The 24,808-nt window shown below is 59.2% G+C and overlaps 1 protein-coding gene across 2 annotated transcripts in view; it reads right to left on the bottom strand.

The window, feature by feature from the left end:
* Nucleotides 1–24,808, bottom strand: part of GRID1 (glutamate ionotropic receptor delta type subunit 1) — a 629,487-nt gene that overhangs the window by 441,174 nt on the left and 163,505 nt on the right. For both annotated transcript variants that reach the window (XM_070433218.1, XM_070433219.1), the window contains exon 3: nucleotides 15,121–15,405. In XM_070433218.1, the coding sequence (XP_070289319.1) occupies nucleotides 15,121–15,405 (285 nt within the window). The remainder of the gene's footprint in view (nucleotides 1–15,120; nucleotides 15,406–24,808) is intronic.

Below are 24,808 nucleotides of genomic sequence, written 5' to 3'. Positions count from 1 at the left end.
GGGAACAGAGTCCCCTACAACTCAGCACCCCCACTTTCCAGCAATCCCGGTGCAGACACGCTGAGACACATGCAGAGCTGTGCGTGAAGGTGTGGTCACAGTGCACTCACAGGGCGAATAACTAGACCACCTGCATGGGAAAACGCCTGCAGCCCACAACCGCCTGCAGGGCTGGCCGCAGACCTGGAACTTAGGTGGGACCAGGGGCCAGCGTGGGTGAAAGGCCCAAACACTCCAAGCAGAAGGCACCGCACAGAACTACGCGTGGGCACGGCCCTCCCGCCTTTAAGAAGCACTGGGATGGGCAAGTGGGGCAGGGCCAGGCCACAGTACCGCCTCTAAGGGTGCCATTGTGGAGGGCGTGGTGCCTCGAAGGCGCTTATAGTTTTCACCGTAAAGGTCCATGTTTTTTACATTTTTTAAACAAGAACATATTCCTTTCCTATTCTACACAAGAAAAAATAATTTTTAAAAACTCACAAGGAAAAAGGCAAAGCGTCCTACCCTCCCACGCTTCCCCATCGCCCTAGAACTGGCAGGGCGTCCGCCCGCTGGGCCACCCTGGGCTCAGTCCCTGGTCCCAGACTCTGGACTCCAGCCAGGCATCATCTCCTCCTGCTCTGAGCAGCCTGAGCCTCTCTCATCACCTCCCTCCACCAGCTGCCCTCCCTCCACCAGGACTCCTCCCCAGCTCTCAGGCAGCGCCCAGCTCCCCGCCCAGGCTGGGCCCGCTTGGGACAGCCTGCAACCTGACACTTGTCCCTGGCCCATAGCAGTTACAGTGGGGGCCAAGGTGCAACTACTTCTGCTTTGCTCACTTCAGGCCCCAGGCCTTGCACACACCTGAAGGGCACGCACCTGGGAGATACACACCCAGAAGGCACACACCTGGGAGATACACACCTGGAAGGCACACACCTGGGAGGCACACACCTGGGAGGCACACACCTGGGAGATGCACATCTGGGAGATACACACCCGGAAGGCACACACCTGGAAGATGCACATCTGGGAGATACACACCTGGGAGATGCACACCTGGGAGATACAAACCCAGAAGGCACATGTGGGGAGCTGATGTAGGGTTAAGCCTCAGACTGACCTGTGGGCAAAGTCACAAACAATTCCCAGCTTAGAGGGCACAGTCCTCTTAGCATAATTAGGCTTGACCTTATGAGGCTCTCTAGATCTTATCTGGGAAGCTAATGGGCTGAGGGAAGTGCAGGAAGTGTAACTATGGTCAAAACAAGTGAAACTCACAAGAACTGTGTAACTATAGAAACCACTACCTTGTTTACCTCTCTCTATAAAATAAAGGCTCAGCTTGCCTTGGGATCTCTCTCTGTGGCCTCAGCCAGGCACAGGGAAGATCCACGGAGACTAAGGAGAGCTAGAGAGTTCTGAACACTGTCTCTGTGTAAAACTTCCTTCGCCGACTCCGTCCACACCTTTGGGAACCCCTGGACCCGCTGGGGCTGGACCCCAGCAGGCACACACCTGGAAGATGCACACCTGGGAGATACACACCCGGAAGGCACACACCTGGAAGATGCACACCTGGGAGATACACACCCGGAAGGCACACTCCTGGGAGATGCACACCTGGGAGATACACACCCGGGGGGCACACACCTGGGAGATACACACCTGGGAGATACACACCCGGAGGGCACACACCTGGGAGATGCACACCTGGGAGATACACACCCGGGGGGCACACACCTGGGAGATACACACCCGGAAGGCACACACCTGGGAGATGCACACCTGGGAGATACACACCCGGAAGGCACACACCTGGGAGATGCACACCTGGGAGATACACACCCGGGGGGCACACACCTGGGAGATACACACCTGGAAGGCACACACCCGGGGGGCACACACCCGGAAGGCACACACCTGGGAGATGCACACCCGGGAGGCACACACCTGGGAGATACACACCTGGGAGGCATGCACCTGGGAGGCACACACCTGGGAGATACACACCTGGGAGGCATGCACCTGGGAGGCACACACCTGGGAGGCACACACCTGGGAGGCACACACCTGGGGGGCACGCACCTGGGAGATACACACCTGGGAGGCACACACCTGGGAGATACACACCTGGGAGATACACACCTGGGAGCTACACACCTGGGAGATACACACCTGGGAGGCACTCACCTGGGAGGTACACACCTGGGAGGCACACACCTGGGAGGCACGCACCTGGGAGGCATGCACTTGGGAGATACACACCTGGGAGGCACACACCTGGAAGATACACACCTGGGAGGCACACACCTGGGAGGCACACACCTGGGAGGCACACACCTGGGAGATACACACCCGGGAGGCACACACCTAGGAGGCAGGCACCTGGGAGATACACACCCGGTAGGCACACACCTGGGAGGCACGCACCTGGGAGGCACACACCTGGGAGGCACGCACCTGGGAAGCACACGCACCTGGGGGGCACGTGCCTGAGAGATACACACCTGGGGGGCACGCACCTGGGAGATACACACCTGGGAGGCACACACCTGGGAGATACACACCTGGGAGATACACACCTGGGAGCTACACACCTGGGAGATACACACCTGGGAGGCACTCACCTGGGAGGTACACACCTGGGAGGCACACACCTGGAAGATACACACCTGGGAGGAACACACCTGGGAGGCACACACCTGGGAGGCACGCACCTGGGAGGCACACACCTGGGAGGCACGCACCTGGGAAGCACGCACCTGGGGGGCACGCGCCTGGGAGATACATACCTGGGGGGCACGCACCTGGGAGATACACACCTGGGGGGCACGCACCTGGGAGATACATACCTGAGAGATACGCACCCGGGAGATACACACCTGGGGGGCACGCACCTGGGAGATACACACCTGGGAGGCACGCACCTGGGAGGAATGCACCTGAAACTCTAGGGCCACAGACCTCACTCCGTGGGCCACAAGAACCCAGAACAGGACACACGGACCCCATCCTCTTTCCAAGGAAGCTCACAGGCCTCCCTGAGCATCCTTCCTGCAGGAACGTGGGCTCCACCGGGGTGGGCTAGGCCCCCCAAGGTCCATGCTCCGCAGGCCGTGGACAGTGCTCAGCTGAGAAACAGCCACGCCAAAGCCTGGGCGCCTGCTCTCACCTGAACAGCAGTCGGTGCCTGTCTGTGCTGTCTCCCTGCGCAGAGCAGCCTCTTTGAGGGCTGGAGGAGCCACCCTGGGGGCGAGTTCCTGCTCCTCCTTCCCAAGGACCAGGAGACCAGGTGGGAGGCCTGGCGGCCGCAGCTTCCTCCCCTTCACTGTGGCCACCAGGAAAGCCTGGCCCAGCAGCCCCTGTCGCCTCAGCCAGCGCAGCCACTGCAGCCGTCTTCATTTTATGACGCCGCGGTCTGAGCCTCCTCATCCCTCTCCACCTCATTAGGAGCCTCCGAGAACCCCCTCTGGATGGGTGCAGGAAGTAAACAGGCAGCCCAGCCACCCAAACAATTCACCCCCAGTCTACAGGCAGTGTGCCAGGCCCACCCCCGGCGCCCACTGTGGGGGTGGGGGTGGCAGCGGGCAAGCCCTCCCAGGGCCTGAGGGAATCGGATAAACAGAGGCTTGGAGAGGAGACACAGGCTACCTTGGGGAGAAGTGGCTCTGGGGGCCTCGTCACCACTCCCAGAGCCTCCACTGGGAAACCCACCCCTGAGCCTCCTACATGGAGAGCTGGCCACACCCCATGCAAGCAGGCTCACCCTCTGCATGCCCGGGCGGGCGGGGCTGCGGACAGGGGGGCAGCCAGGGGGCGGGGCTGCGGACAGGACAGTCGGCCTCGGATGCCCCAGGTCTGGTGACTAAGCCTCACCCGCCCGTCCACTGTCACCTGCCTTCACTTCCTTGCTCCTACAGGGTGGCCTCTGAACAGGCCACACTAGCTCACGCCCAGGCTTTACACAGGCGTCCCCCCTGGAACTTGCCTCCCCTCCTCCTCTAGACAAAGCTCCCCTTGCTCCCAAAGGTCATTCAAATCCACCGCCTGGGGGGCAGGTGGGCTCCCGCTCCAGGCCCGCAAGGCTGTATCCAGCACTCAGCTCGAGCCAGGCCAGGGCCGGCTCTATCAGAAAATGTGGGGTGTTCTGGGGCCACGGGAGCGCCATCTCTCAGATCCACTATTTCATTTCATTTCATTTCAGCCGCCGAGCCCCCAAGGCAGGCGCTGTGATACCCCACTATCAAAATGAGAAAACCAAGGAGGAGAAAGCTGTCACTGTGCCCAGAGATAAGTCAGAAAAAGGCTGAGGAAGGAATGGAACCCAACCCCCAGAAGACCCCCCCACAAAACCCTGGGGGCCACTCATACCATCCCACTGAGTAAACCTTTAGTTCGTCCCATGAAACTGTGAGAACTGTCCGCACTCTCCTCAGGCCCGGCCCCTGGGCACAGGCGCTGCCCCCCACCTGCCCGGGAGGAGGGTGCAGGGAGCAGGGCGGCAGCACAGGGCCCATGGCAGGGGGCGGGGGGTGGGGGGGGCGCAGAGCTGCGCCTGGAAGGCTGTGGGACTCCACGCTAAGCACGCACTACAGCTGTAATTAGAAACCTCAGATAAAGGAACAAATGCTGCCTGGAAGAATACATGGCAACAAAACGCCCAACGTGTAGACTCGCTCACTCACTCTCCAATCTGCTGGAGCACAGACTGTTCCAGGAGCTGATGGCAATGCTGGGTGCAGCATCACTCAACAGCCAGGCAAGGCCCTGCCTCTGCGGGACTCACAGCCAGTGAGGGGAAGACACCGAGAAAAATAAATGGCCATAAATTCAAGGAAAAAGTAACGTGGCAGGGAAGGGGGAGGGGTCGGAGGAGGAGGAGTTCCATCCTCAATGTGTTGGTGAGAGAGGCCTGGGCAGGTGGCCCAAGGGCACCTCTGGGAAGTGGGGGGGGGGGGGGGGGGCGGGGGGGCGGGGGGGGCGGGGGAGGAGGGGCAGCCACGCAGAGGCTGGCGGAGCAGCAGGGCGGGGGGTGGGGGGGGGGGAGCGCAGGGGGAGAAGGAGAAGGGTGACCTGGGCGGGCGGAGGCCCACCGCAAGCACAGGACCTCACAGGGAGACGCCTAGGGCCCCGAGCCTTCCTCCTCCTGGGGCGCCCAAGGGGCAGCACGTCCGCAGCTGTTTCGGAGACACTCTCTGGACCCGGCAAGACCCACAGGCCTCCCCTTCACGGGCCCCGCCAGGCAAGTCGTGCTGAACAACTGGCAAGAGGAACCTGCTTCCCGGGCCTCCACAAAGGCTCCCTCGGGGCTGGGTGGCACCAGGTGGGTCCTGGACAAGAGGCCCAGGGAAGCCTGTAAAGCGTAAGCTCTGGCCTGTGCTGTCCTGAGCCCTGCACAGCCGGCTCTGCGGCAGCCCAGGAGGCCATGCCGACCACCTCACAGGCTCAAGGCCGGGCTCCAGGCACACCGGACCCCCCGGAGGCAGCGAGCAGCGAGCAGCGAGCGGGAGCGCCCTTCTGACACTGAAGCCTGGCTCCTAACTACCCAATGCCACCTCCCGAGGAGGGGCTGGGCATTGCCTGGCCAGGGCCCAGGAGCCGCCCTGCCCACGAGCAGGCCACCAAGGCTCTCTTCCCGGCTGGAGATGGCTCTGTCCGGGCGCTACCCGCCCCCTCCCTGCCTTCCACAAAGCCCTGTCCCGCTCCCTCTCCCTGACCAGCCACAGGGACACCTCGGGTCCCTGAGAATCCTTGTAGGAGCAGACAGGAGGCTCCAGAGATGCTGCAGGTGGACTCGGGCACAGAGCCTGTGCCACCGACCAGCGCCCCAGTGACTGGGGCCAGGGCAAGTGACTACAGTTTTCTCTCCTCAAAACAAACATTTCTGCCTGCAAGGCTCCGCACCTCGACGGCAGTGGTGTTTCTGCTGGTCCGTACACTCGTCTAACCGAACAGTGCACGTCTACGGAGGGCGTTTTATTCCCTGCCAAGTGCTCCGCAATAAAGAATGAGGACTGGCCTGGCACCCCGGACCCTATCGGGAAAGAGCCACGCTCTCCCGAAAGGAGGGTAGGAGATGGGTCAACCGAGACCACGAAGAGGATCTCATTTGGGCCAATGGTCCTCCCAGACGGGGTCTCCCAGATGCTGTCCTTGCCGGAATCCTGGTATTTAACCACAAACCTGTTCCGTCTTGTGTGCAGGAGCCGAGGGGACCGAGGGAGCCAGGGTCAGGAGCAGGGGCCACACCATGGCGTGGGGGGAGGAGAGCAGAGAACGCTCCCTGGGGCCAGGGCAGCCCACCTCCCTGTCCCCCACGCCGGCATTAGAGGAGACCTCGAATCCCTAGGTGGCTCCGGAATCCGATGGGGGCGAGGAAACTCAGAGTTAATAAACCTTAGTCTGCTAGCAAACACCACAATTAACATGCCCCAAAGTACCATTGCTTTGTAATTAGACTGAAGAACAAAACCTAAAACACTGGTCCCACAAAGTTATTGTCAAATTTCTTGTTAGGTTTCTTAGCAATTAAACTCATTTATTCATTTGTTCTGGAAAAAGTAGCTATTCCTTCAATTTAAACTAATGCCATAATTATACAATGTGAGTTATTAATGAGATCGCTCACCACCGAGGTTCAGTTGTCTGGCCTGCTTTGCCAGGGGCCAGAGATTAGACGTTGTCGGCACGGAGCATTGATTAAAACAGCATTTGTCCTAATGATTCTGTTTTCAGGGAGTGAGGCCCACAGCTGGCGGCTACTTGCCATGGGAACAGTGGGCTGTCTGGCGGGGAAGGTGTGCTGGCACAGAGCCCCGGGCCATGAGGGAGGCTGCAGGGAGGCCTGGCGGGTCCCAGCAGGAGGGAGAGCTGGCTTACGCACTGCTTCCCCAAGAACCAAGAGGAAGTACGGCCACGGAACACGCCCCAGCAGAGACGCACCGGGGTGGAAGGGCAGCAACGGGCTGCCGCCGGGCGCAGTGCCTAAGCAAAAAGTCTACTGAGCACCTACCATGTGCCGGGACCAGCAAAGCCCTTCGCATGTGTAACTCATGTAATCCACAGGGACCACGGCAGGCAGGAAGGCGATTCTACCCCCATTACGCAGTGAGGAGGCGGTGGCACAGGGACTGAGTGGCTTGCCCAAGGTCACACCGCTGGAGAGGCAGAGTCGGACTCAACCCAGGCAGACTGCTCCTGAGGCCATGCCCTCCCCACTCCTCCAGGGCGATCCTGGGCCAGGGCGCAGAGGCAAGCGACCAGAGCTCTGTGCCGAGACACTCGTGGGTCCTGTGCCCACCCACCCTGTAAGGAATACCGCTGCCACTCCAGCTCCCGAACGGGGCTTGTTGTTATCATGCAGGCGCTGGCCGTGTGCCGGGCACTCACTCTGCAGGCCCCTTTCCTCTTAGAGCTCAGAAACCCCAGCCCTGTCCCTCAGTGAGGAAGCTGGAGCTCGGAGAAGCCACCAGGGGCATAAGTGCGGGAGAGGAGGCAGCCTCTTATTATATTAATTTTTGCACTTAATACAAAACTCAAGAGGAATAACGACGCAGTGAAAAGATGTATCTGCCATTCCGTCTTCATCCCCACCCAACGTTTCCTGTGGCCTGTGTGCGCTCAGGTGCACACACGTGTCCGCGTGCTCTGCACAGAGCAGCACCACACACCGACCTTGCGGGGCAATTGCCAGTCAGCAGTGCCATGTGCCGGACCACTGCCTCTTTGCACAGAAAGAACTACAGTTGGGGCTGGCAGAGGGGGTGGGGCTCGAGGGCCCGCGGCTCACTGTGCACACCCCAGGGAAGCCCTGGCTGGGGGTGGGGTTCCGGGCGGAACTGGCTGCTGCCCAGCTGCATGGGGGTCAGGAACCTGACCCTGCGCAGCCGCCAGCTTCGGCTCCTTTGACCTCACCCAAGCTCTAGGGTGAGTGCACGCACTCCCTCACCCAGCACCTCGCGGCGGGCCAAGCACCAGACCCCCATGGCCGTCATGGGCGAGTTCCCCAACCTGGCCACCTCGCCGAACCCCCTAGACCCAGACAAGGTCGAGAAGGAAGAGGAGGAAAAGAGGGAGAGCAAGACGAGCTGCCAGGGGACATCGCTGGCCCTGGGGCACTGGCCAAGCCTGCAGGACCCTCTACACATGCAGCCTGCCTTCCACCCCTCTGCCCTCCACACCAGACTCCCCCAAAGCTGCTGTGGCTTCCATGTCCCCACTCCAGCCAGGGTGGGGCGGGGCCTCCAAGAGAGGGAAGGCAAAGGGGTCCCTGCACCCAATGGGGCCTGCACAATCCCAGATGGGGGAAGCCACAGCTGCAAACTCTGGCACAAAGACGTGCCCTTTGGGGCAGCAGCCTGACCCCTTGGCTCAGAAGACAGCAGCCTCTCCCTCCCCAGCCCCGGCTTCAGGGGCAGGCAGGTCCCCTCCCTGTTAACTTATTCAGTTCGCTGGCCTTGCACAGCCTGCCCTGGGCCCAGCCCTGAGCCCTGGGTGGGTACTGTCAGCAGCAGCCCCAGGACCCTCCTCCAGCAACCCCACCGCTCCCTCCTCCACGGTGTAAGTGCAATGTGGCCTGTGGGTGTCCTACCTTCTCCACAGCGGGGTCCTCCCTTGCCCCCAGCACTAGAGGGGGGGGCACTGGCCGGCCTGGCTCTGGGGAGGGCGGCAGGGGCACCCCCTCCAGCTTCCAAAGGGCAGTGCTGGGCCTGGGGCCAGAGCCCCAGAGCCCTGAGGGGCCTGCCCACCAAGGCCTGGGCTCCACACATTCAGATCCAAGACCCCACACCCGCCGCTGGTGAGTAGGGGAACCGCCTGCTTCCCCAGGCCCTGAGCCCCGCGTGACCACTGTGCGATTTGTGAGTGCCGCCCAAGCGGAGTGGGCAACTGGGGTTTTTCCAACCATCATGGCCTTATCTGCTTCGGTTTTCGCAGTGTTTTTAACCTGTGAGGTAGGTGTTTATGGCAAAACCAAAAAAAAAAAAAAAAAAAACCTGTATAAAAATCACCATTTTGTGTGCTGCACCGCACTGCAAGCTTTGGGGTGGCCGCCCTCCAGCCTCCCCCCTCCACCCTAGAGCCTCCCCTCCGGTCAGTGAAACGTGGTAGTCTCGTGTGCCAAATGGTTCCACCTTTCCACAGCCTTTCTTAAAACAATAAATTCCACTGAGGTATTTGACCAAAAAAAAAAAAAACCTACAGTTTTCCATTAAATGTATGTAACATAACATACTTGACCAATTGGCTAAAGATGAACATATGGAACTTCTGCTGCTGCCAACCCTGCTCCAGCAAACCCTGTGATGCAGGGGAGTCCGCAGTATCTGCTCCCAAGGCTCTGCCACGAGGGCCTGGCGGGAGCAGAGCTGTGGGACCCGCTTTGGGAATCAGACCTGGCGGCCCTCGACCCTCCAGCCACATGACCTGGAGCAGATCCCTTCACGGCTCTGAGCCCGTTTCCCCACCTGTAAGCAGGGACCCTGCTGTGCGCCGGAAGGCATCCTGAGGAGGGTGAGCCGGTGCCCTGAAGACCGCGCAGGGCCCCACGGACAGAGGCCTGGACAGGACCCACTCTCGGCCGGAGTCTGCTAGTCACCGGGGTCATCTGGCACATTCAGGCCCTGCCTCCGCTGGGGCCCTGGGCCTGGGGTTTGTCCTGAGTCAGATCTGATCCTGCACGTGCGTTTGTTTCTTCGCCCTCACGTGCAGCCAGCGAGCCTAGACGCCATGGAAGAACCAGGCTTCTGGAGAGGAGACCTCCAGGCCTGGGTCTGCCCTCAGGTGTCTGGACGGGGCTTGATGGACGGGGTCTAAAGGCACCATCAGAGGCAGACAGGAGCGGCTCCCCAAATACCCGGGGGTCCCGAACCCATCGGTGAGGCCCCGAGGCCTGCCCAGCCTATATCTCCGGCCTCACCCCGGCACTGCCCACAGTGCCACCACGTGATCTGTGCCTCTTCCCATCACCCCGACCCAGCCTTCCAGCAAGCTCTTCCCTTTGCCAGGGCTGCTCTTCCGGGACCCCTCCCCCCAGAGCCCTTCGCCTGAGCACCTCCTACTAGTCCTCCCTGCTAATCTGCCACCACCTCCAGGAAGTTCTCCCCAAGGACCTGCCACAAGCTGTGCAGTCACCACCTAGAAAAGACTGGCCCCAAGGCTCCAGTCTCACGGAGCAGTGCTGGGGAGGAACGCTGGCCACAGCTGCAGGGAGGGGCGGCCCAGCATCACAGCCAGGGGCGCCCCCATGGAACACGCTGCGGACACGCTGTGGGCACCCAGCCAGAAGGCAACATCTGCCCTCAGTGCACAGAGCTCAGCAGGAAATAGCTTTATGGCATTTGGGTGGGGAAGAACTTCTTAAATAAGACAGGAAGAAGTTACGCACATGAAAGATGAGTGGGAGAGGCAGCCAATCAATGTTTCGCTCTCACCTCTCTCTCTCTCAATATCAATAAAAAGTCATTCTTAAAAATAAAAGAGACAGGTAACTGAAAGAAGATATTTGCCACACCTAACTTACAAAAGAAAAGGTTCAATTTTAAAAATCGGTAAAATATTAAAAACAATAAACAGGCATTTCATAGAAGAGAAAACAAAAAATAGCCCATAAAGACATGAAAAGATGCTCAATCCATCTGTTATCAGAAAAATGTATTTTAAAATCATAATAATATACCATCTTCACATGAAAATCTCAAAATTAAAGTGCTGCCAGTGGGTGAGGTTGGGCGCTCTGAGCACTCCGGCCCGCGGCGCGGCAGCGTAAGCAGAGGAGCGGAGCAGTCTGGAATGACTTAACCAGGGGCAACAGGCTCAGCCAAGGCCCAGCACGTCTGCCCAGGAGAGCCTCACAGAGCCTCACCGGACCCGGAGACAGGACGAGAATGACCTCATTACCATTACTTGCAATAGCAAATATCTGGAGACAGCCCACATGCCCATAACAACAAAATACATAATGTCGCATGAAAGTATGCAGCAGTAAAAAGGATTGGATATACCCACCTCATCACACGAGTGGGTCTCAAAATCCTAATAATGAGTGGAAAAAAGCAATCACAAAAGCATACAGAAGAGTTACTCCATGGACTGGAGAGGATAGGGAAACCAGGGGTCTTTTATGGGGGTTTCTGGCCAGAAGCAGTCTGGCCCTGCCCTGCCCCTCACTACACTTCCTCCTGACAGCCAATCGAAACCCTCCCCACCCTCCTGACAGCCAATCGAAACCCTCCCCATCCTCCTGACAGCCAATAGAAACCCTCCCCATCCCCGCTCACACCAGGCCGCCCTCAGCAATGTGTACTTTGGTATTTCGGTAAATGATCGCCTATAAAGATGCCCTGACTGGTTTGGCTCAGTGGATAGAGTGTCGGCCTGCAGACTGAGAGGTCCCAGGTTCGATTCCGGTCAAGGGCATGTACCTTGGTTGTGGGCACATCCCCAGTGGGGGGTGTGCAGGAGGCAGCTGATCGATGTTTCTCTCTCATCGATGCTTCTGACTCTCTATCCCTCTCCCTTCCTCTCTGTAAAAAAATCAATAAAATATATTTTTTTAAAAAGCAAGAAAGAAAGAAAAGCAGGGCTGGCGAGCACACTCAGGACGGCGCTGTCCCCTGGAGGGCGCCTTCGCATTTGTTAAGTTGGTATGAGTTCATGGAAGTTTACTTTAATTCCATTCTTTTAGCTTAACATGTACATTGTTATCATGGGCAACTTTCAAGTTTTTAAAATAATTTAAAAACTAGTGCAATAGGCAGCGTCCATTCATACAGAGCCTGAGTGCTTGTTTCTGTGGATTCCAGCAGCCGACGGCCCGGCCTGCCCGCTGCCCAGAGGCGGGGGACGCTGCGGAGGGACGGCTGGAGCCTGGCTTCAGCTTTAGCCAAGTTACTCCACCACCTGTATCTTCATCTATGAGTTTGTAGAAAAAACTGCACGTGGTAGGAACTTGGCGAATATTTGTTGAATGAATGAGTCAATGATTTCTAAAGTCCCATCACAACTCCACCGCTCACCCACATGTATTCACTAGGAAGAGAGCGAGGCCACAGCCCGAGCACGGCCCCCACACACACTGAGTGTTCCAGAATGTGAAGTGGCGCGCCAAAGCTCTCTGTTCTGTTCGATCCAAACTTTTGGTATTTTAATGTTACAGATTTTCTCTCCCAAATGTCAGCTTCTCTTTTATTTTTCCTTTCACTGTCACAACAAGCATACAAGTGTTTTCTATGGAATTTTACCAAATGGCACATCTTGCATTTTGTAAACCATATACATAAAGACTCCTCTCTCGCTCTCTGCCAAGTTCTCTCTCGGGGCCCAAGGCTTTTGCTTCCCTGGCCCTTGATTCCTGACTCAAATGCGCAGTCCTCAGGCTCCACCCAAGGCAGGACATTCCTGGGTTTAAAGAAAGACTGAGGGGCAAGTAAGGAAGAATCAGGCCTCGCCCAGCAGGTCGGGGCCTTACATCTCCCCATCCTAGGCATGCCAGTCCATTCCGAACCACCACCTCCTTCTTAGCATCAGCTCTGCCTGGCTGGGAAGATGGACTTAGCCACCCCAGATGACAGAAACGGCCTGACTAAGCGCAAGGGCATAACAGTCAGAACGCCTCTCGGACTTGCATTCCTCATTGGTAAATGCAGCCAGAACCTCAGAGTGCCATCATTTTACGGCTTAGGTAAGATAATACACGGAAAGACACTTGCACATCAGCACTTCTGTTCGAGTTTGGAAGGAATAAAACAGCCTTTACAGGCCATTTGACTTGAATTGGGCTGATCTGCAGCTAGTGCTGCAGTCGGGGGTGCTGGAAGCCCTGAGGAGCTCTGGAGGCCCCGTTTGTCTTGGGCATAAGAGCCACATAAAACCTCCAAGGCCTCCAGACAGACCAATGCCAGCCCTGCCAAGGGAGCCCCTCACCCTCCACTCCTGGCTGGATGTGCTGCATCCCAGAGCACGGGGTTTCCCTCCTGGGCTCCCCAACACAAGGGTGTTGGAAAGCGGGTCAGAGGCTAGGCCATGTGTGCGAGGCATAGCCAAGACAAGCAGGAGTCAGGGTTAAATGTATGGAGAACATCTTGAGCCAAAATCTTCATCTCCAAGGTCATCTAATCAGGGGGCCAATGACCAGGGCAGGCAAAGGCAGGAGGTCCAGCACCGAAGCCAGGGAAAGGGCTCTGGCCTCCGGAAAGTCTGAAGCCAACGGGTCAGCACCCTGGACAGCGACGTCCCCACCTATGGCAGCTCTGCAGGGTTCCCAGGCCAGCCACCTTGCAGATCAGAGTCAGCAAACAGGGCAGATGGCTGGCAGTCCCTCTTCCCCAGCCCAGCCCCCGGGGCACCAGGGGCATCACAGAGCAACCACAGCGCTTTCTATCACTCCCACATACAGCCTCAGAGTTCTCCCCAGCACAGCATTCGAGGCTCACCCACTGCTGCGGTGCTCTCCAGAGGAGCGCTTGGTCCCCTCCCCTGCGTGGAATCACTGAGAACCGCCAGAGCTGAGTAGGGGGAAGGGGAGTAATAAGAAGAAAAGAGAGTTTGAGCAGGTGCCATGGGGTGTCATTCAGTCTGTGAGAACCAGGGCCTGAAGAGTGTCTATAGGTCAGAGCAGAAGGAGAGCAAAGGTGCCAGGAGAAGTGGGGTGGGAACAGAGGACACAGCACCCTCCAGCCCAGGGCACGTGCTCACCTACCCTCACCCAGCCTCAGAGCAGACCCGAAGGCACGAGGTTGAGTCACCAACACAAGGGTTCTCAGAGGAAGGCTGGCCCCCTAGAGGCGCCCTGGGGCTCCTCAGAGGTGGCCTGGTCTCCCACTGCTCCCAGGGCCAGAGATGGAGAGGGTGGGGGGAGAGGCCAGTCCTGGACAGAGTCCAGCTCAAGTGCACGGAGTCTCGGGCCGCCCTGTCCCCTCACCGCCTCACCTTTACATCAGCACGGTACCCGCGCTCCCCACTCCTCCCGCAGTCTCAGGCAGCATATTTGCTCAAGGGCTGAGGACGACGCCCAGTCTCAGAGCAGAGAGTGGCAGGCAAATGCAAACACACACTGACTTCTCTTCGCGGTTCCATTCCTGGCAAAGGGCTGAGCTCGCCAGGGACAGCAGGACTCTCGAGGGCCCCGTGGGCCCGAGCTCTCAGGCTGCCGGCCTCACTGTCCTCACACCCTTAGACATAGAACGTAGGTGGCCGTGGCCATAGCATGAGGATCCTCACGAGGAAACGGCTCTGCATCCTGACGACGGGGTCACATGAATCTACACGAGGTAAATCGCACAGCGGTGAGCGCACGCCGCCCGCACGCGCACTGGAGGGTGTGAACAAGGGCACGGGTGTCCCTTCCCGCTTACGAGCTGCACACAGCTCTGCACGCAGCTGCCGCTGGGGACCTGCTGAGGCCACTGGGTCTCTCCGTATTATTTCTCAGAATTGTATGTGAATCTCAATCATCTCAAAATAACGGGATTTAAAAAAAAACATATAACACGGAAACCATCGTATCGTGGAACGAGGGTTTTGTTTTTACAGAGCAGCCGTAAGAAAACCCGAGCTACTTCTCCAAAATCCATCTTTCTGGTTTTCTAAGAAGCAAATGATGGTTCTTTTCTTATGGCAGATATTCAAAGAGGCCATGTCCAGCCATGCCCAGGGTGCCACTCAGCGTGTCCTTCCCCTGACATTTGCCCAAGACCCTGAGACTAAGGGCGGATGAGAGAGGAGGCAGGAAGGAGCTGGGAAGGGCTGGTGAGGGGCAATCTTTGGAGAGGAGGCTTCCAGGAGGCCCGTGCTGGCGGCCTCCGCCGCCGCCTGCGTGCAGCCCTTCGAGTCCCTGCCAGCAGGTTATTAATATTTTATTGAAGATGATTCGAATTTCAGCTGTCATGGTAAGGTGGTGTTGCTAGGCAACTTTAGTGCCTGTCTATGGATCTGTTTGCACAGCTCTTCCCCCACTCATGAAGCTCAAGGCTGGGCCCTGCCGCCGAGACCCACTGGGCTCAGACCACCCCCACCTTCCACGCCTCCCAGGCCTGCTCGGAGGCAGGCAGCTGCCTGCCATGCCAAGGCCAGCGCGCAGGCCTCCCGCTCCCAGCTGTGTGCCCAGCGGAGCCCAGAGCGGCCCCTGCCCCGTGGACTCACCATACTCACTGTCGTAGAACATGACAAACTTCTGCCAGCGCAGCTCGGTCACCAGCCTGAGCATGACGTCGTTGAGGCGCACGGGCGGCCTCGAGGCCAGTGTGTAGGCCTCCCCTTCGGGGCTGGGGTTCAGGTGGCAGGCAGTGCGTGGTGACCCTCCTGGGTTGCGCTGGACAAAGAGGTGTGGGATGTGCATCGCATCGGTGAGGGACTGCAGGGCGTTGGCGGACGCACAGCCAGTGGACGTGACCAAAGCCAAAATCCCCTGGGTCATGAGGTCACAGGCTGGAAAGAGAGGTGAGAGAGGCAGGGGTCAGCACGGGGTGATGCTGCACGGCCGCACCCACCCGGCCCGCGCCTGGCAGCTCATGCCTGGGGCCCCAAGAAGTGCTGCCTCCTTCCAGGGACCAAGAGCCCATGCCGGGCCAGGCAAGCAGCTCTCACACACAGTCTCACTGGTGCCCTCTAGACGCTCTTGTGCCCATTCAACAGATAAGAAAACAAAGGTCAGGAGAGGCAAAATTATTTGCCGCAGGCTGCTCGAGCAGAGACGGCAGAATAGGGATGCAGCCCAGGTCTGCTCCAGAGGCCTTTGGTGCTGCTCCATGGGCCGTCCTGTCTCCTGCCTGGCTGGAGCCCCTGACAGCCGAAAACTCATTTTTATTTTTATCTGTGTTTCCCTAAGGCCAAGCCCAGACCAGGACAATACTGTATGCTCTTCAATAGTTGGCCGGACTGGCTGATTGGGACTAAAGGGAATGAATCACGTCAGAAAGTCAGCGAGACACTTACCCCAGAGGACCCAGGTTGTCGGTAAAAAAAGAGACAGAACCCTAAGTCTTCTGGCCAAATCCACTTGGTTCATATCCGAAAGCCTGGGTCAGACCCTGCCCAGCGCTGGCTCCAGGGGCCCCGGGTGACTCAGCCACTCGCCAGGAGCGAAGGGAGAGGCTCCCCGGTGAGGGCGGGCCGCGGGCCGGGCTGGAGGCGGCACTGGCCTTCTGGAGTCACCCGTAAGCACGAGGGACACCCCTGTCAGCCACACACCCACACCCTTGGGCATCAGGCCAGCAGCAGAGAGATACACCTTGCATACGGGCACTCGCTCTGAACAGTTCTGAAGCGACATTTACCAATAACGCTTTCTGTGACACAGGAGTGTGGGAAAGAAACAGCCTGTGAGTGTCAGCAGGCCATCTGCGGCCGATGGCTGGCTTTGAACAACTTGACAAAGCGGTTCTTTCGGCTAAGAGCCCGGGGAGAAGGAGCCCGAGAGCAGGGAGCACCGTGGAGCAGGCATGGGAGGCACACAGCTCCCCACTCAGGACAATCATTCAAATGCCACAGCTCTCCCGGTGGACCCCTCGGCCTCCAAGCGCGAGGCGGGGTGGGGTGGCTGAACAAGAGACCCCTGAAGTCTCTCGGGGAGTCATACAGCCATCCCAGTGCCTACCCCTCTCACCCAGCTTTCTCTCCCGAACAGAAACCCAACCATTGCTGCTCCTGTGTAAAGCCCTTCGGTGGCTCCCACAGAGCCTTGGGCACAGAGTCAAAGCCCTCAGAGCGCTTTGCAGGTGCCCCGACGCTGTGCGGCCTGTCACAGGCCCCGCTCACTATGCCCCAACCAACTGCCCAAGTCTTGGCCCTGCACCTGCCCTGCTTTCTATTGCCTCTCGCGTGTCAAGACTCAGGCTCTTCACCCCCAGGCTGGCTACGGACCCCTTGTCCAGCACTCCCCTCACCCCACAATTCCCCTACCCTTCTCTCCTGCTTGACCTCAAGCTCCGGGGGACAAGGGCCAAGCCGTTCTGCTCACCACCCTCCTGCACACGCCGGGCTCGGCACGTGGCAGCGAGTAAAGGCTACAAAATACGACGAGCCGGGACAGGGTCACGCCCTCTGCCCAGTGATGGCACTCCAGGCCCCTATTTGAACTGCAGAAATGGCTTCAGACCCAACACGTTCGAAGGCCACTTCTCCGTACTCGTGAACTATTGCCAACAATCTAAGAGACAAATCGGTGAGTGAACGAAATGGCTCCATTTGCTGAAAACATATGCAGCCTTTAAAACTATTCACTGATACTACATTAACGTACTGGTAGGAAAGTGCGCGTCATAAAAGTTATGGGGAAGGGATACACAATTGTATGGATTTTACAACACCCAGTAAATAACACAGCAGGCATGAAGGACCTAAATGGTAAACGTGGTTGCATGTCAGAAGAGGCCTAGACGTGGTTTTCCTGCTTTTCTGTATGTTGCTAATTTTCCATGCCGTGAACAGAGAATTCCTTTAGCTGAGGGAAATAAGCCTCCGGTAATGGCTGCATGGGACGCTCTGTAAGAGAAGGGACCGTTCTGTGAGAACGTTCTCTGGGCCAAACATCCTGGCGCCACTGTATGCCGGGTTCACACTGCTCTCACGGCGCCCGTGTGCAGGAGGCGTCACTGCATCCACTTTCCGGATATGAAGTCATGAGGCCACACAACTGAGATGGCATGCAATCTAAACGCTCCTGAGACGTGTACGCTCACCAGGATTACAGCGAGGTGAAAAGCCACGGGAAAGGCCAGAGAATCCCTGAGAGGCGGGTGCTGCGATGATGGCTTTCTCTTCTTCTCCTGCCCGTGCTCTCTTTAATGGCAGGGCATTGCATCTATAACTTTAAGCCAGAAAACTTGCAAAATAAACTGCGCGCCACTGGGGCATCAAGTGAGCCAGCGCTCCAGCCCCGTCCCAGCCCAGAGCACCAAAGAGCACTCGCCCTCACTGTGGCCTCATTGGGTGCCAGCTGTGTGCCGCCCCCCTGCCCGGCTCCCTCCTGGGTCAGTGTCTGACTTCGGATGGCAAGCCCTGCCCCCACTCAATACCCTGGTTCTAAAGTCCCTGCCCCCCGCCTGGGCTCTGCCCACTCCTCCAGGACTGCCCCCCCCTTCCGCCCTCCCCCCCATTTGCAAGCCTGGGCACCAAGCAGGGTGGTGGGGGGGACAGAGAGCAGGATGAGCAGGGCCCCCTTTGCTCTACCAAGGAGACAGACCCCGCAGTTCAGCCTGTGAGGAAGGAGGGAGGAAGCTCCCTGGGGCCTGAGGTGGGCTAGGCATCAGGACCTCAAGGGAAGAGAGATTCAGACCCACAGAGACAGGGGAGCAGTGTGATGGGCACGGGACAACGGCACCGGCCGGCAGCAGGAACATGCTCGGGGGGCAGGCAAGTGCCTGCTGGTCGCCCTGCCCAGCCCCGCGGCAGCCACGGATGCCAGCTCGGGTGGCGTGGGCTCGGCAGCAGACGCAGCTCCGGAGTCTCCTGGTTCTGGCGGCTCTCTGGTCAGCAGCCTGTGGCCATGGGCACGTCTCCTTTCTGAGCCACCGGTTCCTATTTAATTGCAATGACTGCACAGGGGGCATGAAACCGTCCGGCTTCTGGTATCTTTGCACCAGCAGAGCTACGAGAGCAGTGACTTCACGAGGACCACCAGTGCCAAGCATGTCAGTTTCCACGTCCCCACCCAAGTCATGCCCAGGATCCCAAGTTACAGCAGTAGTTACAACAGAGGGTGACCTCACCCCCAAAGCCAACAGCCCTCCCCACGGAGGTGGCTCCACGGGCCCTGCCCCCCGTGGCCGCCTGCAGCTCCACACGCCCCAGCGAACGGGCGGGAATCAGGGCTGGAAGCCTCCCCAGGCCCTGAGGGAGAGGCCGGCCCTGCCACGGCCACTCCGCGGGCCTTGGAGAGGGCCTGGCCTCTGTGTCTGAACCCCAGTGGGGTCCCGCGGCCTGGGTCTGAGCCCGGCCCTGCCGCGGACACTCCGCAGGGCTTGGCGGGGCGGGACTGGCCTCTGCGGTTTCCTGTCTGGTAGATGAGGCGCCACCTCACGGCTGCTGCGCACACCCTGTGAAAGGTCTGTGTGTGAAGAGCCTCCCCAAAGCCTGGCGCGAAGTGGAGGGGAGAAGCCACCACTGCTACTCACCTCTCCACCCGGAGGTGTCTCTGCACCTCACCAGAAGACAGCAGCCTTTGTCATAATTCTTTGTCTGCAATAGAATAAGCCATCACGCTGATCTCTCTTGATTATAACAATGCAGGCAGATGGGTTGATAAAGACTCCCTGAGAATGGCTCATCAGCGGGGACAGTCAGGAGCAGAGAGGACTAATGAGCAGCTTCGAGCCCTCACCTGAGCTCGGTGGCCCAGGAATTGGGAAGAAAGAAGCTGCTCAGAGCTCAGGGCGGGGCCAGACGAGAGGTTCCTGGGCTCAGCCAGCATCCCCGGCTGCCCTGCGGTGTCGGCTCCCAGGCCTCTGCAGACTCCGGGGCCACGTCACGGGTCAGACGGGATCTCTGTAATCTTCACCTCTGGTGACAAAACTGAAGCACAGAGAGGCCAGGCCACGCAGCCAGAGAGCCTGTGGCACAGAGCCGCAGCACAGACCGAGCGGGAGACTACTGGGCAGGGCCCGGGATCCAGTGGGAACCGACCCAGCCCTTCTCTGGGGAACCTCTTGGGGGAGCTCCGCACCCAGCACTGGCCCGGGAAGGAGCCCACCCGCAGAGCAAAGCCTCCCTGGGCGAGGGCGCATCCAGCTCACGGCCCAGTTCAGTGCCCAGACATGAGGGCACCCTGGCACCACTGCTGACCCAGCCCAGGCTTCAGCCCCAAGGGGATTCCTGGAGGAGTCTAGGACCACGGCTGGGAATACACCTGGATGGCTTCTGCTAGAGGAGACGCACAATCTCTGGTGCCACCGCCTGGGGATGGTGCTGGTCACCGCCAACCCAGCCCTCCCCTCCGCCCTGTGCCCAGAGGCATCATGCCCCAGGGCACATCCCTTCTGCTCCTCCCGGGACCCCATGTGGTCCCTGCAGAGGTGCGGCCCACCCCTGCAGCCCCTGCTACTCTAACGCCAGGGCCCCCAGCCTCATGTGCTAAGCAGCCTGTGGGTGGTCAGAGGACAGGACCTTCCCGCATGGACAAGAGGGGACACTCCTCTTGGGTAGAAGCAGCCCCAAGAGAGATGCCTCAACCCAAAGGAGCCTGGCAAGGAGCCGCTGGCCTAGGCAGGCGGGCAGCCCGGGCTCAGCCTCGGTTCACAGGAATGGGCTCTCTCTGAGGGTCCAGCAGGCCAGCCCCGGGCACTGAGGCACCTCCGCCTACCCCCCAAGTGGGACTCCCAGTGCCACCTCGTTACTTCAAACAATCTTATCAGCCACAGTCCCCCGCCCACCCGCTGCTGACACCCTCCCACTGTGCCCTTCCTCTCCTCCAAGTCAGCGGCTCTATTCATATTGGAATCCTAATGGCTAATGCTTTAGATTAAGGTAGCATTTATAAATACTTCATAGTCAATGAATAATTGACCAAACTTAGTATTGTCATAACTCAGAATAAATTATTGATCTATAGAGAATAAATGTTTCCTCATGTTTTATTAAGACGTTTGAAAGATAAACAAAGCCATGAGGAGGGGAAATGAGTGGCAGTCTCTGAGGCCAGCCTAGAGCTGCCGCCTCCCTCGCACTCCCCCTCGCCTGGCAGGACCTCGCTCTGCTCTGGAGCCAGCCTCGTCCTGCCTCCCTCCCGCCCTCGTCAGCTGTCAGTTTCCTTGTGCCTCTTGGTGGTCACAGTCCCTCTCTCAGACCCCTCGCTGCTCACTCCTGTGCAGCAGCTGGTGAAACCGCCCGGTCAGCCTGCGGTGGGCAGCCTGCCAACCACGTCTCCTGTCCGAGCATCGGAGGAGAGGCCGGACAGCCACACGGCTGGAGCGTGTGACCTTGCAAGGTGTGTGGCCAGCCTCAGGGGGCCTCCACCCTCCGCCCCCTGCTGTTCTCCTCTCCCTCCTGGCTTCTCCGCATGTCCAACGAATGCCCTTGTTCCTTCTTCGTGGATAAAATGGACGCCAGCACCCTCGGGGGTTCGCCCCGCCTCCTGCCACAGACCCTCACCTCTGCGTCGTGGGAAAAGGAGGAAGGCACAGCCCTGGTCGGGGCTCCCTTTCTTGCCTCTCCAGACCCTCACTCAGGTCCTGGCTCAGTGAGATCACAGCCGTCCTGTACACCTGGCCATCCCTTTAAGAGTTAGATCCAGTCACAGACCGGCCCACAACCCTCCCCTGGGCTCCCAACCCTGTCAGGGTCTCCCCTCCTGAGTCCACTAGCAACTCAAACTTGGCACATCCGGGGTGTGATCCTGTCCCTCCTCGCCCGCCAATCTCAGCAAAGGACGCCCAATCCACAGGCCACCCGTCCCTAGTGATCACCAAGTCCTGGGTATTTTATCTTCAAAATATCTCTTGTATCTGCCAATCTTCCTCCATCCCCACTGCCATCCACTGGTCTAAGCCACTACCGCCCCAATACACAGGCCGCCCGTCCCACACACACCATAGGGAGCGCCCTCATGAGACATCAGCCGGACTGCGCGGTCCCTGCTCCAGCTCCTGCCCAGCCTCCACTGTGCTGGACAAACCACGCTCTCAACAGCGCCCACAGGCCTGTGGTCACCGTGCCCCAGGAGGCTGGCCTCTGCAGGACGCAGACCCCCAGCTCCTGCCACGTCTGGGTCTCGCCACACACTCCCCCTTGGCCTGCAATGCCGCCCCCAACCTGACCCCTTCTGGCTAACTCCCACCATCCTGGACCTTTGAGGGTAACCGTTACTCCCTGCGAGAACTCCACGGCCCCCTCTTCCCTCTCTTCACGTTCATGCCCCGTGTGAGGGACTGGGAACTGTGGTCGCTGCCACCAGCCATCTCATCCCCTGGAGCGGGAGCCTGCCAACCAGCTGTGTACGGCTCACCCGCCCAGCCCGGCCCGCGGCTCCGCGCTGCACAGCTCACTGCCCACACCCTCGCGGCTCTGCGGGCGGCGCACGCTGCTGTCCATACTTCAGGGGAGACACGGAGTTGTCAAACTTGCCAAGGTCTCCAGACGCTCATCCCCAAAAGTGGAGCCACATCCCACAATTTGAAGAAGGGGAGTTTCGTAAAGCCAACCTCCACTCTCAAAAGGATTCACAAGAGTTAGACTCTAAACTGTGCAGTGGTTCTCAGCCTTCTGTGCCAAGTTTGAGTTGCTAGTGGACTCAGGAGGGGAGACTCTGACAGGGTTGGGAGCCCGGGGGAGGGTTGGTTCCTCATGTTGTGACCCAACCATAAAATTATTTTCGTTGCTACTTCATAACTGTAATGTTGCTACTGTTATGAATCGTAATGTAAATATCTGATATGCAGGACGGTCTTAGGCGATCCCTGTGAAAGAGTCGTTCGACCGTCAAAGGGGTCGCGACCCAAAGGTTGAGAACCGCTGGTTAGAGGATGCCAGGGAGAGTGGGCCCAAGGCCTGGCCAGGCAGGCCTGGGAGGCACAGCTCTGGCTGGGAGCTCCCACCCCATTGGCCTTGGTCAGCCCGGCCGGGATGCCCATGGCAGCAGGGCCAAAGCCTCCCCCTGGATGACAACCAGCCCAAAAGGGTGCTCTCCCCAGGCAAACCTGAGGCAGCAGTTACCATGCCACCCTGTGGGTCCGTCTCTAGGGGGGGCGTCCACAGGGACACCCACAGACACCTCATCCCCCTCCAGCAGCCTGGGGAGATGGAGCATGAGGAGCTCCACCCCTCCATGCCGCGCCCCCGTCACCTGGAGAGGACCAGGCCTGGAGCCCTGACCAGGAGCGCTCCCAATGGGCAGGGAGAGACCACTCTCAGGGCTGAGGAGCCACCACTGACCCCCAGCTTCTGGGCTCTGCCAACTCCACCCTGCCCCCTGCCCTGATCCTGTGACTGGAGATCCTTCCAGATGTGAGCCTTCCCCTCAGCACCGCCAGCTGCACCACCTTCCAGATGTGAGCCTTCCCCTCAGCACCGCCAGCTGCACCACCTTCCAGATGTGAGCCTTCTCCTCAGCACCGCCAGCTGCACCACCTTCCAGATGTGAGCCTTCCCCTCAGTACTGCCAGCTGCACCACCTTCCAGATGTGAGCCTTCCCCTCAGCACCGCCAGCTGCACCACCTTCCAGATGTAAGCCTTCCCCTCAGCACCGCCAGCTGCACCACCTTCCAGATGTGAGCCTTCCCCTCAGTACTGCCAGCTGCACCACCTTCCAGATGTGAGCCTTCCCCTCAGCACTGCCAGCTGCACCACCTTCCAGATGTAAGCCTTCCCCTCAGCACCGCCAGCTGCACCACCTTCCAGATGTGAGCCTTCCCCTCAGCACCGCCAGCTGCACCACCTTCCAGATGTGAGCCTTCCCCTCAGTACTGCCAGCTGTACCACCTTCCAGATGTGAGCCTTCCCCTCAGCACTGCCAGCTGCACCACCTTCCAGATGTGAGCCTTCCCCTCAGCACCGCCAGCTGCACCACCTTCCAGATGTAAGCCTTCCCCTCAGCACCGCCAGCTGCACCACCTTCCAGATGTGAGCCTTCCCCTCAGTACTGCCAGCTGTACCACCTTCCAGATGTGAGCCTTCCCCTCAGCACCGCCAGGGGCACCACCTTCCAGATGTGAGCCTTCCCCTCAGTACTGCCAGCTGTACCACCTTCCAGATGTGAGCCTTCCCCTCGGCACCGCCAGCTGCACCACCTTCCAGATGTGAGCCTTACCTTCAGCACTGCCAGCTGCACCACGCTCCTCAAGTGAGGCCTCTGGGCTGCCAACCTCTGTTCTGGTGTCCCCACCCCTAGCTCAGCCTCGCTCCTCACTCTGCCCAGCCCACTTGCCCACCCTCTTGCTGCCATCTAGCCTCATGCCTTGCAGCTAAGTCCAGAGAGATGGCCAGAGAGGGCAACCACTTCACACTCCCTCATTGCTCTGCACACCAGGTCCCACAGCCCGAGGCACTGACACCAGCATGAGGGCAGGAGGGGAAGCTGGGTGACACTAGGGAGAGTAGTGGCCAGTGGACCAGTCACACCACCCCGGTCCCGTGTGTTCTTCACGTCCTGGTCGTGGTCCTGTGTGAGCAGTCCAAGCAGGCTGGTGCCCACACAGCTGTGATCCAAAACCCAGCTGACTGAACAGCACCGGGCAGAAGTGGCCCCACCAGTTCCTGGCGTGTCCCTCACACACTTCCAGACAGCCAGCCACTGGTGCTCCTCCTGCGAGGGGGCAGCCATGAAGCCCGAGCCCTGTCTTGTCACTTGGCACCCAGGAGCCAGGGCTGGTCACTCATCAAAACATCGGTGTCTTGTTTCTTTAAGTGGGAGGAGGGCGGGAGGAACAGGTCAGCACCCATTGCGCACAGGATGTGAAAATAAAGCCTCTGGTGCGAAATACATAGTGAATCCACTCTACGATGCGAGCTCCTTCCCCGGGGGAAGTGTCCATTCATTCATCATCCGTCCCCTCAGCAAGCGCTCAGCACCGGCCTTCCAGCCTCCTGTAAACTGGAGCCCACACGCTATGTCCCGCCCGCGGGGACAACACAGAAACAGAGCAAGCGCTCTTTCCCTCACAGACACCATCACCGGGGGCAGCAGGAGCGCTGACGCTGAACAGGCCCAGCTCGTCCTTCGCTGCACGTGGCTCCGGCAGCCACACCTGCTCCCGCCCCCCCCAGAAATGGGCTTACCCCAGGGACTCCAAATGCAGCACGCGCAGCTGACCCCAAACACAGCTTTGAACAGCACGGGTCCACTTACACGTGAAGTTTTCCCATAAACACCTGTCCTGTGTCCGGCCTGCAGCTGGGAGT

This window comes from Myotis yumanensis, unplaced genomic scaffold (assembly GCF_028538775.1).
Source record: "Myotis yumanensis isolate MYYU_CA2020_CCGP unplaced genomic scaffold, mMyoYum1.0.hap1 SCAF_13, whole genome shotgun sequence".
In the NCBI taxonomy this organism is placed as follows: Eukaryota; Metazoa; Chordata; class Mammalia; order Chiroptera; family Vespertilionidae; genus Myotis; species Myotis yumanensis.
The sequence above is the reverse complement of the archived record's forward strand: the minus strand, read 5'-3'. Positions and strand labels throughout refer to the sequence as shown.